Source organism: Mercenaria mercenaria, chromosome 6, assembly GCF_021730395.1.
Source record: "Mercenaria mercenaria strain notata chromosome 6, MADL_Memer_1, whole genome shotgun sequence".
In the NCBI taxonomy this organism is placed as follows: domain Eukaryota; kingdom Metazoa; phylum Mollusca; class Bivalvia; order Venerida; family Veneridae; genus Mercenaria; species Mercenaria mercenaria.
This window is the reverse complement of record NC_069366.1, coordinates 64,006,391-64,021,928: the sequence shown is the minus strand read 5'-3', so window position 1 is coordinate 64,021,928 and position 15,538 is coordinate 64,006,391. Positions and strand designations below refer to the sequence as shown.

Below are 15,538 nucleotides of genomic sequence, written 5' to 3'. Positions count from 1 at the left end.
GTTAAACGAGGTTATTATGCACCCTTACTTGTTGTTAACAAAAGCCATAATACACACTTACTTCCTGTTAAACGAGGTAATAATGCACACTTACTTGCATCCTTTGCTGCTCCTCTTTCTGTCTCTGCTGCATATCTTGGTAGTACTGGTTTGTCTGACCTTCACCTGGAATGTTTCTATTAGCAAGCTGACCTTGACCTTGCAGGTTTGTAACACTCAACTGACTCTGACCTTGTCTATATGTCTCAGCAAATTGCTCCTGATCTTGAACATTTCTACCATCAAGCTGACCTTGACCTTGAATGTATGCATCACCAAGTTGACCTTGACCTTGAAAGTCTGTCCTAGCAAGCTGCTGATGACCTTGTATATTAGTACCAACATAACCTTGACCTTGCAAGTCAGACCTAGTCATATGACCTTGACCTTGTTGTTCAGCGTGAAAATTTTGCATATAGGTATCTTGTGCATAGTCAGGCATTCTCTGTGGTAGCTGACTGGTGTTTGTATATGGCTGCTTTACTTCTGACCTAACAGCAGGTAGGTTGGGTTCAGCATACTGCGGTATCTGACCCATGTTTGACCCAGTGGTTTTCTGCCTAGCTCCCATGCTGATAGGATTTGTTTGCTGTGGGAACTGTTGTGACAACTGGTTGGTGGCTGACTGCATTGAGGTGGCAGGAAGACTTGGATTCAGCTGATTTTGCACATATGACATGTCAGGAACCAAACCTTGCATTCCTTGCTGGGAACCAACCAAACCTTGCATTCCTGGCTGGGAACCAGTTTTCACATTTTCAGATGGTACTATGTCACCCTCTAAACTTGCTCTGGAAAAAAAAACAGAGTCATAATTTCATGATGGATAAATTACTCAGAAATGTGTATTTAAAGTAGCTTTTACCAAATGGTTTTCAGACTAGTCTCAAAACTCATGCATCAATGAAAATGGTTGTTTCTGTCAGAGCACAAAATTGAAACTGACAAATAGTAAGGCTGCAATCCAAGACTGATCTACAAACTGAGGTGGTTGTGCAAGTTATGCAAGTACTGGTCTGTACCAAAAAATGAGACAGTATTCCCATTCACGCTATAATCTGTTTAATTCATGCATAAAAAGTCATTTGCATGCATGTTTTAAAAATTTGCAGGTACCATGCGTAAACAAGAGGGCCAAGATGGCCCTAGGTCGATCACCTAAGAAACACTCCATAACAGTGTAAAACATGTTTGACCTAGTGATTTCATGGAAACAAATATTCTGACCAATTTTCATTAAGATTGGACCAAACAATTGGTCTCTTGCGATAAAACAATCATTTTCTTAGATATGACCTAGTTTTTGACCCTAGATGACCCATGTTCAAACTCGACCTAGATTTTATCAAGGCAATCATTCTGACCAAAATTCATGAAGATCAATTAAAAAATACAGCCTCTATCACATACACAAGTTTTTTCTTTGATTTGACCAAGTGACCTAGTTTTTGACCTCAGATGACCCATATTCAAATTCGACCTAGATTTCATTAAGGCAATCATCCTGACCAAATTTCATAAAAATCAATTGAAAAAAAACAGTCTCTATCGCATACACAATGTTTTTCTTCAATTTGACCTAGTGACCTAGTTTTTGACCGCAGATGATCCATTTTCAAACTCGGCCTAGATTTTATCAAGGTAATCATTCTGGCTAAATTTCATGAAGATCAGTTGAAAAATACAGCCTCTATTGCATACACAAGGTTTTTCTTTGATTTGACCTAGTTTTTGACCCCAGATGACCCATTTTCAAACTCGGCCTAGATATCATCAAGGTTATCATTCTGACCAAAATTCATGACGATCATTTGAAAAATACCCCCTCTATCGCATACACAAGGTTTTTCTTTGATTTGACCTAGTGACCTAAATTTTGACCCGAGATGACCCATTTTCGAACTCGGCCTAGATTTCATCAAGGCAATCATTCTGACCAACATACATGAAGATCAATTAAAAAATACAGCCTCTATCGCATACACAAGGTTTTTCTTTGATTTGACCTAGTGACCTAGTTTTTGACCCGAGATGACCCATTTTCGAACTCGGCCTAGATTTCATCAAGGTTATCATTCTGACCAATATTCATGAAGAAGAATAGAAAAATATAGCCTCTAACGCATACACAAGGTTTTTCTTTGATTTGACCTAGTGACCTAGTTTTTGACCCGAGATGACCCATTTTCGAACTCGGTTTAGATTTCATCAAGGTTATCATTCTGACCAATATTCATGAAGATTTATTGGAAAATACCGCCTCTATCGCATACACAAGGTTTTTCTTTGAATTGACCTAGTGACCTAGTTTTTGATCCGAGATGACCCATTTTCGAACTCGGCCTAGATTTCATCAAGGCAATCATTCTGACCAATATTCATAAAGATCAATTGAAAAATACAGCCTCTATCGCATACACAAGGTTTTTCTTTGATTTGACCTAGTGACCTAGTTTTTGACCCGAGATGACCCATTTTCGTATCAGACCTAGATTTCATCAAGGTTATCATTCTGACTAAAATTCATGAAGATTAATTGAAAAATACAGCCTCTATCGCATACACAAGCTAAATGTTGACAGACAGACGACAGACAACAGACGCCGGACATCGAGCGATCAGAAAAACTCACCAGAGCATTGCTCAGGTGAGCTAAAAACATGACAGTTTAGTAAATCGTTCATCATAATGAACAAAATTCAAGTTGCCCAATATTTTGGATCTGCACTAAACAAAAGGGCCCTGAAGGCCCTGTACCACTCACCTGACCTATGGACCTAAAGATCAGATCATCAAGATTAACATTCTGACCAAGTTTCATTAAGATATGGTCATAAATGTGGTCTCTAAAGGCTTAACTTGCTTTTCCTTTGATTTGACCTAGTTACCTAGCCCCACATGACCCAGACTCGAATTTGACCTAAAGATCATCAAGATCAACATTCTAACCAAGATTCATGAAGATACAATCATAAATGTGACCTTTTGGCTGTTAACAGGTTTTACATTTGATCTGACCTGGTGACCATTCCACTTGACCCAGATTGGATCCTAACCTTTAGATCATTAAGATAATCATTCTGACCAAGTTTCATTGACATATGGTCATAAATGTGGCCTCTAGAGAGTTAACTAGCTTTTCCTTTGATCTGACCTAGTGTTCTAGTTTTGACCCTACATGACCCAGATTCGAACTTGACCTAAAGATCATCAAGGTCAACATTCTGGCCATGATTCATGAAGATACAATCATAAATGTGACCTCTAGAGTGTTAACAAGTTTATCCTTTGAGTTTTTGACCTGGTGACCTAGTTTTTGATTCTATATGATCCAGATTGAAACTTGACCTAGAGGTCATCAAGACAAGCATTCCGATTATGTTTCATAGAGATATAGCCATGAATGTGGCCTCTAGAGTGTTAAAAAGCTTTTCCTTTGATTTGACCTGGTGACCTAGTTTTTGACCTCAGATGATCAAATATCGAACTTGTCCAAGATTTTATTGAGGGTAACATTCTGACCAAGTTTCATTAAAAATGGACCAAGTTTCATTATGACTGGGCCAAAATTGTGACCTCTAGAGTGTTTTCAAGCTTTTCCTTTGATCTGACCTGGTGACCTAGTTTTTGACCCTACTCGTCCAAGATCTCAAACTCGTCCAAGATTTTATTGATGGTAACATTCTGACCAAGTTTCATTAAGATTGGACCAAAATCGTGACCTCTAGAGTGTCAACAAGCTTTTCCTTTGATTTGACCTGGTGACCTAGTTTTTGACCCTAGATGACTCAATATCAAACTTGCCCAAGAGTTTGTTGAGGGTAACATTCTGACCAAGTTTCATTAAGATTGGGCTAAAACTGTGACCTCTAGAGTGATAACAGTCAAACTGTTGACAATGGACAACGGGCACAGAGCAATCACACAAGCTCACCTTGAGCACTTCGTGCTCAGGTGAGCTAAACAAGAGCTGTCTGATGACAGCGCGCTCGACTATTCGAAGAATTGATTGAAGAATGGTGTCAAAATATTTCCACGGATATTCAGACAAAAGAAATAAATAGATTAGACAAACAATGTTCCTGTATTACTTTGATTTCGATAAGTCTTGCACTAAATGGCAATATATGAGCCAATTTCAAAGTCCAAAAAGGGCCATAATTCAGTCAAAATAGTGACGTACTCTTGCCTACAGATGGAAATCATAATTATAAACAAGTGTTCAAAGTTTAAAAGCCATATGTCAAATAGTTTTGACAAAACATGGACTTGTATGGAAACAGAACCAATTTCAAAGTCCAAAATGGGCCATAATTCAGCTAAAACAGATGACAGAGTTATGTTCTCTTTCCTACAGATAGAGACTATTATACTAAACTAGTGATAAAAGTTTCAAAGCCATATGTCAAACACTTTACAAAAAATATGAACTGGTACGAAAAACTTAACCAAGATTTCTCAGTCAAAAAGGGCCATAATTCAGCCAAAATCCTTGATGGAGTTATGTACTCTTGCCTATAACTGGACATGATGATGGTAAACAGGTGATGAAAGTTTCAAAGCTTTATCTCAAAAGACTTTGTCAAAATATGAACTGGTACGAAATATTAACCCAGATTTCTAAGTCAAAAAGGGCCATAATTCAGCCAAAATCCTTGATGGAGTTATGTACTCTTGCCTATAACTGGACATGGTGATGGTAACCAAGTGTTGAAAGTTTCATAGCTTTATCTCAAAAGACTTTGTCAAAATATGAACTGGTACGAAAAACTTAACCAAGATTTCTAAGTCAAAAGGGGCCATAATTCAGTCAAAATGCTTGACAGAGTTATATACTAATGCCTATAACTGGACATGGTGATGGTAAACAGGTGATGAAAGTTTCAAAGCTTTATCTCAAAAGACTTTGTCAAAATATGAACTGGTACGAAATATTAACCCAGATTTCTAAGTCAAAAAGGGCCATAATTCAGCCAAAATCCTTGATCGAGTTATGTACTCTTGCCTATAACTGGACATGGTGATGGTAACCAAGTGTTGAAAGTTTCAAAGCTTTATCTCAAAAGACTTTGTCAAAATATGAACTGGTACGAAAAACTTAACCATGATTTCTAAGTCAAAAGGGGCCATAATTCAGTCAAAATCCTTGATGGAGTTATGTGCTCTTGCCTATAACTGGACATGGTGATGGTAAACAAGTGCTGAAAGTTTCAAAGCTTTATCTCAAAAGACTTTGTCAAGATGTGGACTGGTACGAAATATTAACCCAGATTTCTAAGTCAAAAAGGGCCATAATTCAGCCAAAATCCTTGATGGAGTTATGTGCTCTTGCCTATAACTGGACATGGTGATGGTAAACAAGTGTTGAAAGTTTCAAAGCTTTATCTCAAAAGACTTTGTCAAAATATGAACTGGTACGAAAAACTTAACCATGATTTCTAAGTCAAAAGGGGCCATAATTCAGCCAAAATCCTTGATGGAGTTATGTGCTCTTGCCCATAACTGGCCATGATGATGGTAAACAAGTGTTGAAAGTTTCAAAGCTTTATCTCAAAAGACTTTGTCAAAATGTGGACTGGTACGAAAAACTTAACCCAAGGTGTGACGCCGACGCCGACGCCGACGCCGTGGTGAGTAGGATAGCTCTACTTATTCTTCGAATAGTCAAGCTAAAAATCTTGCTATTACCATAGTTCAGACTGCTGACAATTTGCAAGGTGTCAAAAAAGTTGAATTTACAGGGCTGTGGCATAATTTAAGCTCTGCCTTCTTCAGGTACTTTAAAACTACGTCTTAGACACTTTTTATCTGTGCATTCTTTCAAGAACGTGTGTGCACCTGGGTACAACCATAGATCTGCCTTCCGCAAGCCAGCTTGATAATCTCCTCATATGATAACCCGAGCAGGGCTAGAACCCACACCAGTGATAGCAAGTGGACTTAAGTCAGTGACGGTAACCACTCAACCATGCAGGCCGCAATAATTTATTATGAAGTTTGTCTTCCTTTAAACCATTCTATTTTCTTGTGTTTCAAGTCAGACACAATTTAAAGTGGTGGAATGGAGCTTCTCCATGCCTCTTAAACACTTAATCAAACTGTAACCAGTAAAATTATTATACCTGAGCTGTGGGTTTAAGAACTGTTCAATTTCCCCAGGTTTTGGATGCTGTCCCTCAAGGAATATTTCCAGCTCCTTCCGTCCCTGTACAAGGTCCGTAAGCAGGTTAAGGATACGATCTCGGTTTGGCTCGACACCATCAGGAAATGCCACTCCATCTGGTCTGTTCTCTGTGTACCCCATCAAGTACATGATATACTTTCCTCCCTGAACGATAAAGCATTACCATAGAAATAAGACAACTTAAGAGACTCTTAAAGCAGCATGTCTCAAGATAAACACCACAAGTTATTTTTTATTAACCAAGAAAAATCCATAAAGTATGGAAAATAATAAAATTGTATCAATTTCACTAAGGTTGACAAAAATAATGCATTTCAGCTATCTGAAACACAAATCAGAGAAAAAGAACTACAGTAAGAAAAATAAGGTCACTATGACAATACCTGAATAGCATCCACCCTCTCCCGAAATATATTATTGCTGTACTTTATATGTCGCCACATGTTGGACCGATTTTCTGCTGGTTTCATCAAGTGTCGAGCATATTTCTCCAGAATGCTCATCGCTTGTATCAGCTTCTTGAGACTGACTGCCGACTATAAAACAAGTGATAAAACAAAGTTCACCAGTAAAATCAAATCAAATTATTAGTCTTAAGGTGGCGGATATGTAATGTCAATAAGTAATTTTCCTTAGATTATATTTTCTCCGTATGCTATTTCAGCATTTTTCAGTTGTTTCCAAAACCATTGTTTGTATGATTGAGCTATATTCATGGCCAACGAATGTGCAAATAAAAGACAGAATACGAAAGCTCATGGAAATTACCGACTGCCATTATGAGTATACTACCTTAAATCCAACAAAGGATCGTTACTAACATTAACAAAACAAAATACAAGCATACTGATGTACCATTCCATCAATGTGCTGAGGAATCATGAAAAAGTGAATAAGTTTATTGTTTTCATCATAAGCAACCTAAAATAATTTTGTTTGAACTAAAGAACAAGAGCTGTCACTAATGGTGACAAATGCCCCTGAAGCGCCTAGACCTTTGACCTGGTGATCTTGACCTTTGACCTGGTGACCCCAAAGTTAGTAGGGGTCGTGTTCTCAATAAGTACTATCAGCATGTGAAGTTTGAAGGTCCTGGGTGCAGTGGTTCGCGAGTTAAGTGCCTTCATGCAAAAAGTTAACGTTGTGACGAACGAACTAACGAACGGACGGACAGTTGAAACTAATATGCCTTCCTTCGGGGGCATAAACAACTATTTTAAACCAGTATTATCTTTAAACATCTGTTTGTGGAAATTCCCTTACCTGTGCATTGTTCCTGACCAGGTCACAAAAGTCAATGAGCTTGAACTTTTCATTTAGAGGTACATTAGCATACAATAAATCTGTCACTGCTTCACTCGTGTCCAATCCCTGCGCTATAGCTGCTGCCACAGCACTCCTAAACCTTGGTATATCTTGTTCTGACATCCTGAAAAATCTGTTCACAGAAAAGATATATATGTACAAAAATTAAGTCCAGTAACCATAATGAATGTAATGTACATGCTTTTCATTTTGTCCTTGCATTATGTTGAGCTTTTTCATCAAATGGGGAATGTGTACAGTCCCAAACAATTTGGGAATGCATACAGGCCAAAACAATTTGGGAATGTGTACAGACCCAAACAATCTGGGAATGCATACAGTCCCAAACAATCTGGGAATGCATAGTGAGTGAGTCCCAAACAATTTGGGGATATGTACAGGCTCAGACAATCAGGGAATGTGTACAGGCTCAGACAATTAGGGAATGCGTACAGGCCCAAACAATTTGGGAATGTGTACAGCCCGAAACAATTTGGGAATGTGTACAGGCTCAGACAATTGGGGAATGTGTACAGGCCAAAACAATTTGGGAATGTGTATGGGTCCAAACAACTGTGGAGTTCTTATGGGTCTAAACAACTGGGGAATGTGTACAGGTCCAAACAATTTGGGAATTTGTATAGGTCTAAATAACTGGGGAATGTGTAAGGTTCAAACAATTGTCAAATATGTATGAGTCCAAACAATTGGGGGAGTGTGTACAGGTCTAAAGATTTAGGAAATGTGTATGGATCTAAACAATCAGGAAATGTGTACAGGTCCAAACAATTAGGAAATGTGTACTATTGGTCTAAACAATTAGGGAATGTGTACAGTAACAGGTCCAAACAATTGGGAAATGTGTACTATGGGTCCAAACTATTTGGGAATGTGTACAGGTCCAAACAATTGGGAAATGTGTACTATGGGTCCTAACAATTTGGGAATGTGTACAGGTCCAGACAATTGGGGAAATGTAATTTACATGCTGTTCATTTTTGTCCTTTTCTCATGTTCAGCTTTTTTCATCAAATGCGCCCAAACAACTTAGGAATGTGTATGAGTGTCTAAACAATTGGAGAATGTGTATGGGTTTAAACGTTGAGTGAAGGTGTATGGGTCAAAAGAATTGCGGAATGTGTATGGGTCCAAACAACTGATCCAAACAATATGAAGAGATTGCCATAAATTGGAAAAAATGGCAAAGTACAATGACTTGCTTTGAGAATGCGCACAGAACGCAACTCTGAATTACACAATCTTGAAGCAAAGTTTGTTTTAGGATCTTAGCACTGTGTATCACTCTTACTAACTTGCATACAATTTTATAAAGAAGAAATGCACAATCATGCATATGTATTAGTCCAAAGACATGTAACAAAAGCTGTCCGAGGACAGCAATGCTCAACTATTCAACAGCCCTGCAACTGAATGAATATAAAAGTCGAAAAAGAGGCATAATTTTGTAAATATGCAAAACACAGTTATGGAATCTATACAATGCATGTCAGCTCATCATAGAGAACAAGTGTGTGAAGTTTCAATGCATTCCATTAAGTGGGTACTGAGATACCAACTTACAGTTACCGGTACATACAAAAAGTAAGCCAAAAATTGTTCTGTCGAAAAAGGGGCATAGGTTTGTAAAAAAGTTATGGAACCTGTGCAATGTACGTGTGTGGAGCTTCAATCCATTCAACATGTGGTTACTGAGATACCAGCTTGCAAACAAAAACTAAACCGAATTGGGATGCCATTGCATATGCAGGAGTCCATTACCTCTACCTTCTCTTCAAATAGACGAGCTAAAAATGCAAGTCACAAAAAATTCATCAAGATTCTGACTTTTGCCTGATAGGCAAAGTAGATAAGAAGAACGTAATAGTCAAATTAACTTTTTTGATTCATTGTTGATGTCTGCTGAACAGTTTAAACAGGGATAGTAAAATATATCAGTGATTCAAAGACAAGATTTGTGGTGAAAGACTAAGATATGGTAAAACATGTTTAATATGACTAAGGTTGGGAGGAAGGGACTATCTGTGGACTGTAAGTATTTATAAAAGTCAGTGGTTACAAAGATACTTAATACTATTCTGCAGGACATTAGTCTTGGGGGAAAAACAAGTATTTATAATAGTCAGCGGTTAAAAAGATAAACCTGTAGGACACAATGGATGATAATGGTGGGATCAGGGGATTTCCTACTTAGAGGGATGAGATAACCTTCAACGGCGATGATTTGTAATTTTATGCATAAGAGAGAGTTGGGAGTCTATGTGACACAAATATAATCTGCTGGAGTTCTGTGTTGACCTTTATGTTCCTGCATAGTAAATATGGCATTTCATTAGCCTTTATAGCTGACTGTTTTTGTGGGCATTCCACAAGAGATCATTTGAAATACATTATGACTTTTTGGATATTTTAAAGTCATTCTTTTCCTAACAGTAAAAAGCAGATATGGGTAAGGCATAGAGGGATGACAACTTTAAAATATCAGATCATAAAATAAGTCATCCCATAAGCATAATGAGTATCCCGATACTACAATGCTACACTGAGACCATCCAACAGCAACCAATGTTCAAACATTATTCAGGGTTCAAATTTAGACAAGCATACAAGCTAAATGCTAGTGGAATTTGAGAATAGCTAGTAGTGGGCTTGGAATGTACTAGCTAATTTCAGCTAGTCAATAATATACCAAGCAAAAAAAAAAGCGTTAATAAAGTTGGTTCTGCAGGGATACATTTTTCTGCATGAAAGGAATGTTATCATATATGTTTGTGCATGACTGCAGCTGGCACAACGCTTTGACTTTAGCTTGTAAGTGGATAAAACTGGCACTAGCTATTTTAAGCTAACAGAATGTTTTTGTGTGACTGGCTACTTAAAGAGATAGGTTTTGGCCAGTAAAATATTAATAAAGTAATTAAATGTTATTGTTTAACATTAGCTAGTATCTTTTCATTTTAGCTAGTGAACAAAAAGGGCACTAGCTACTTTTAGCTAGTAGAAAATGTTGCTAAATTTGACCCCTGAATTATAATGCTGTCCTTAATAAAACATCCAATTCGATGAAATACTTCTCAATAAAATCCTGCCAATGACTTACTTACAGGATGTGAATGTCATATACAGGCTGGACAAAAGTAAGTCACGTCTTTTTGCAGATGAAACTATTGTCTATCTGACAGTTAAATCCTCCCTTGATTCTCAATCCCTACAAAATGATCTTCATTCCCTAGATTTTAGCCTGGGAAAAGGACTGGTCAATGGAGTTCAGTCCAGATAAGTGTGAGGTGTTGAGGATTACTCCAAAGAAAAAATCTATCATCTACAATTATACACTCCATAATTTATCACTAAAAACTACAGAAGCTGCTAAATACCTGGGCGTTACACTTAAAGTAAAGATCTCAGCTGGTCAAAACATATTGATAACATCACATCGAAAGCAAATAATTCACTTAGATTCATCAAAAGGAATGTCAAAACAAACAACAGAAAAGTAAAAGAAACAGCTTACAACACCTATCTGTCTGCCCACAGCTTGAATACTGTTCCACTATATGGCACCCTTGGCAAAAAGCCCTCACATACAAAATTGAATGAGTACAATGATCTGCAGCTCGATACAAAGATCACAAATTCGCAATCCCTTGAACAACACCGTAATAAAAATTCCCATATGGTATTTTTTAAAATAATGTACAGTCTTATTGCAGTTGCCCAACTCTTTTTTTCCAAGAACAATTTGTTCCTGGAATGGTCTCCCCCTACATATACAACCCAGCCCCAGTTTGATTCTATTCATTGAGAGGCTGGCAACTGTAACTTTCTAATCTCTATCTATGTTTTTATCTTAGTAATTGTATCTTTTTAACTTTTCTCCTAATGAGCTTGCTCATTCTTTAAGGAGATGTCACGGCTGAGATAGTTTAGCATTATTACAATACACAGTCGGTATTGAAATTGTGTTTCCAATACATGTGCTCATTAGATAAATCCTCAATATCTATGTGGAAATAAGGGATGTGTTTTTTATGATTGCAACACTGTGAGTTGCTCTAATTACTGACAAATGACTGAAACAATAGGAATTCGTACGAGAGATGGATAAACAAAACGACAGTGAGGTAACAATATATTCTTTTATTGTTTTAATGTATGAGTTGTAAGCTACAATAAAGAATACACATTTTATGAAAATCAAATTGGAAGTTAGAAATAACAGAAAAAAATTAATTAGGTCATGAGTCATCATATACCTGTCAAAATTTGTCATTAGTTTTCACGAGCTGTCAAAATTACTTTTATCTCTCTATTCTGCAAATGCATTGTTTTTGAAAGTATCTTGGACGGATATTGTAGTGTGTAACTTACTTTACATTCCACATTAATATTTGTGCTTGAAATTGCTTTGTTGAGCTCACCGACGTCACATATGAATGTCTATTGTTTTAGTTTACTGTCTGTTATAACAGGCTGGTAACATTGCCCGATCGGGCTTACGACATAAAAAGTAATATTTCTTGAAAACTAATGAAGTTATTTTTTTCAAACTTGGTCCATTTATTAAGCATAACAGATTATACAAATTAGAATAAAAATAACTTGGTTGCCTTCAGTTTTGGTAGAATTATTTCCCCTTTTCAGATTTTTATGACGCATAATCTTTGAAGTCCAAAAAAATATGTTCTAATGCTAAGTTTAAAACAAAAAAAGGGTTCAATGGCTTTCTAATGCTCTAAATTATTGCGCTAGTACATGACTGTTTACATTTTACTCTGCTTTCACTTACAACATCATAGAGAAATGTTAGTTTTAAAAAAAATGCTCATACATCTGCACTAGAAACGAGGTATTAACCCTAAATATATAGAATAAAGGTATTGGCGCACAAGTTTAGAGCAATAGAAAGCCATTGAACCTTTTCTGTTTTAAACATTGCATTAAAACATAACTATTTTGGACTTCAAAAATTATGCATCATAAAAATCTGAAAAAGGGAAGTAATTCTAACAAAACTGAAGGCAACAAAGTTACTTCTATCTTGATAAGCATCATATGTTATGCTTAATAAATGGACCAAGTTTGAAAGAAATATCTTTATTATTTTTCAAGAAATATCACTTTTTATGTCTTAAGCCCGATCGGGCAATGTTACCAGCCTGTTATAAAGGTATCAAATCTCAATATTAAGATGTAAGAATTGTTCCTTTCTGGTAGACAATGGAAACTATTTGGTTGAATCATAATATAACAGTTTTTGGAAAGAACTGAATATTCTTTGGTTTTTTGTTATTCACCGGAAATTCAAAAAGTGACATCACCTTAACCGTCCATTCCGAACAAAACGCCTCCCTGGGCCTGTATTATAATCAGAATTGATTGTTGGGCAGTAAAATGTAGATGTACCAGTAGAGATGGACCTGTACATTTCTCTAAAATGTCTTTATATTGTTATGGACCGGTGGCTGAGTAACAAATAAACATTTTGTCATTGTCATTGACACAGAATTTACCCCAGCCTAAATCAGACCCCCAACCCCACCAGCCTAAATGAAATGAGGAAGATGTATGACTCACAAAAAGATTTCTAGGAAGTCATAATATTATGTTGACAGAGCATGTGGATATATTGACAGCAAATTTACCTTTAATCCACTGATAACTTTTCAGTCGGACGACAATAAAAACTACTGCACTTTTTCCATTAACAAAAAAGAAGTAGGATGATGTTACACCAAGTTCTTTCTAAGTGGTTTACCGCTAGAGGGCGCATCAACGAATTGCGCATCCAATAGAAACATATATATATCGGAAAGCCCGTAATCTATTTTTAGATTGCTATTCTGTCTGGTTTATTTATAGAATTACCTGCCCGACAGGTGTCTCTGTGTGTACTTCCGGTTTACAGGTGTTCAAGATTTACAATTATTTCCCCGTTATGTTAACAAATAGATAAACACATTAGACTCAGGAGTTCAGTTTATATGTAGTTAGAAGCATGAAACAGTAAGTCACTTTGGAATTCGTGTTATTAACCTGTACTGTAGCCTATTGTTACTTTTTTCCCAGTTCATAATTTTTCAGTTTGTTCTTCAATCTTTGTGTGTAAAATCGCTAAGTTTAAATTTAAAACAGTTGTATTTAGACACAGTCTGGAAGAAAAACCTCACGCAGTCAGCCTTTTTCCTTACTTATTACTTGTAACATTTTGATAGCCAGATGTTTATGAAATCTGTCCTTTGAATTGATCATGATTTTTTTTGTTGGGAAATAGCTTTATAAAGCTAATGTTATTTGTTTTGTGTAATATCTGATGTTAAATAAAGTTTTTTGTATGTTGACTTAAACATGTCGGAGACTTCCCCTGGATTGAAAGACATTCTCCTGATGTAACAAATATTATGCCTTTCGATCGAAAGACTCGCACAGTATTTAAGTTAAAGTGTCGATAAAACCTGAAATCATTATTAAAACAACCATTTCATTAAAGTCGCATTATCTATTCATTTAAACAACTTGTTATTTCAAGTAAACTTTACAAGATTAACACGTTTTCATAGAAGATTGCTTAAAGCATGATATGCTTAAACAAATTCCCAAATAATTTGGTTTTTGCGGAAGCGAAGACATAGTTGTCCAAATTGCAGACGAGTTCAGTGTATCGATGCGTGCATCCATCCAGATTTGTTTGTCCGGACCATTACCTTGACATGCATGGAGCAATCTTGTTTATATTTGGCAGGAATGTTAAACCTCAGTGAGACGGGGTGTCATGCGCAAACCTCAGGTTCCTATCTCAAAGGTCAGGGTTACAGTTGGAGGTCAAAGGTCATATTAGAGTTTGACCGACCCATAACTTTTACATACATTGAGGAGTCTTGTTTATATTTTGTATGAATGTTTAAATCAATGAGACAGACTCTACTTCAAAGGGCATGGTCACAGTTAGGGGTCAAAGGGCAGGCTCGACATATTGCCCATGGGCATCTTGTCTATCACATAAATTAATTTGTGCATTCTAAAATTAGAGTTTTAATTATTTTTCCATTGATTTTCATTGCTTATGCTAATTTGAGTCTTTCGATCTAAGACATTTTGTCTAAATTAGATCAAGAGATAATGTTTCGATCAAAAAAAATACTAAATACATTTGGCACAAACTGTTGTCCAATATCTTCATCCACATTGAAGTCAATTAATTTAAACATCCTAGCGACAGCTGCAGCTTCTTGAGGTGTGCCCAATTCCACCATCCAGCTTCAAAATAGTCTATCATGCCGTCTCCAGTGACAGCTCTTGTTATTCTGTTCTATTGCACTTAGATGTCAGAACGGTGTGTTGGAAAAGAAAACCACAAAAAGAAAGCAGGCAAATATTTCATGAATATCATCAAAGATATACATTATAATACTTGATAATGTATCCAAAACAGTGTTTTGTTAGAGGATAAAATCAGTGTTCATATGCAAAGTAATTATATCAGAATGGAGGTAAATGACTGTTAACATTGTACATGTAGTAGTATATGTAAGTTGGATACAGTTAGATCGCTAAGACATACTCCTAGCTTTATTTTACTTACTTGAAATATTTTGTTGTTCTTTCTACCAACATTTTTATTTTAGGTGAAAACCAGCAGTTATCATGGTTGAATGACATGTGTAACAGATTATATTTGGTCTTGTGATGGTGTAACTGAAAACTAAGACACAACGAAAGAAGCATGGTACAAACTTCAGACCTTGATAAATTGGGTACGTCTTCCCACATTTCATCCACCACAACAACAACACCAAAGCCGGATATCAACGATAAATCATCGCCGGCTGATAATGAATATACAAACTATCCGACAGAGACGGTTGCAGCAGTTACTATAGCTGTGCTAGCAGTGGTCATAGTTCTAACCATGGTGCTTGTGTTCCGTGCCTTAAGGAAGAGGCAGAGAGCTAGGCAGGGGGAACAGTTCGGGGAGAGACACATTCCAACAAT

General features: G+C 36.6%; 1 protein-coding gene across 2 annotated transcripts in view; it reads right to left on the bottom strand.

Annotated features, from left to right (window-relative positions):
• Positions 1 to 13,341, bottom strand: part of LOC123548578 (uncharacterized) — an 80,579-nt gene extending 67,238 nt beyond the window's left edge. For both annotated transcript variants that reach the window (XM_053546139.1, XM_053546140.1), the window contains exons 1-5: positions 13,192 to 13,341; positions 7,487 to 7,661; positions 6,607 to 6,759; positions 6,162 to 6,367; positions 95 to 830 (exon numbers count right to left, since the gene is read on the bottom strand). In XM_053546139.1, coding sequence (XP_053402114.1) covers positions 95 to 830; positions 6,162 to 6,367; positions 6,607 to 6,759; positions 7,487 to 7,651 — 1,260 coding nt within the window. In that variant the 5' untranslated portion in view covers positions 7,652 to 7,661; positions 13,192 to 13,341. The remainder of the gene's footprint in view (positions 1 to 94; positions 831 to 6,161; positions 6,368 to 6,606; positions 6,760 to 7,486; positions 7,662 to 13,191) is intronic.
• Between the last annotated feature and the right edge of the window lie 2,197 nt (positions 13,342 to 15,538).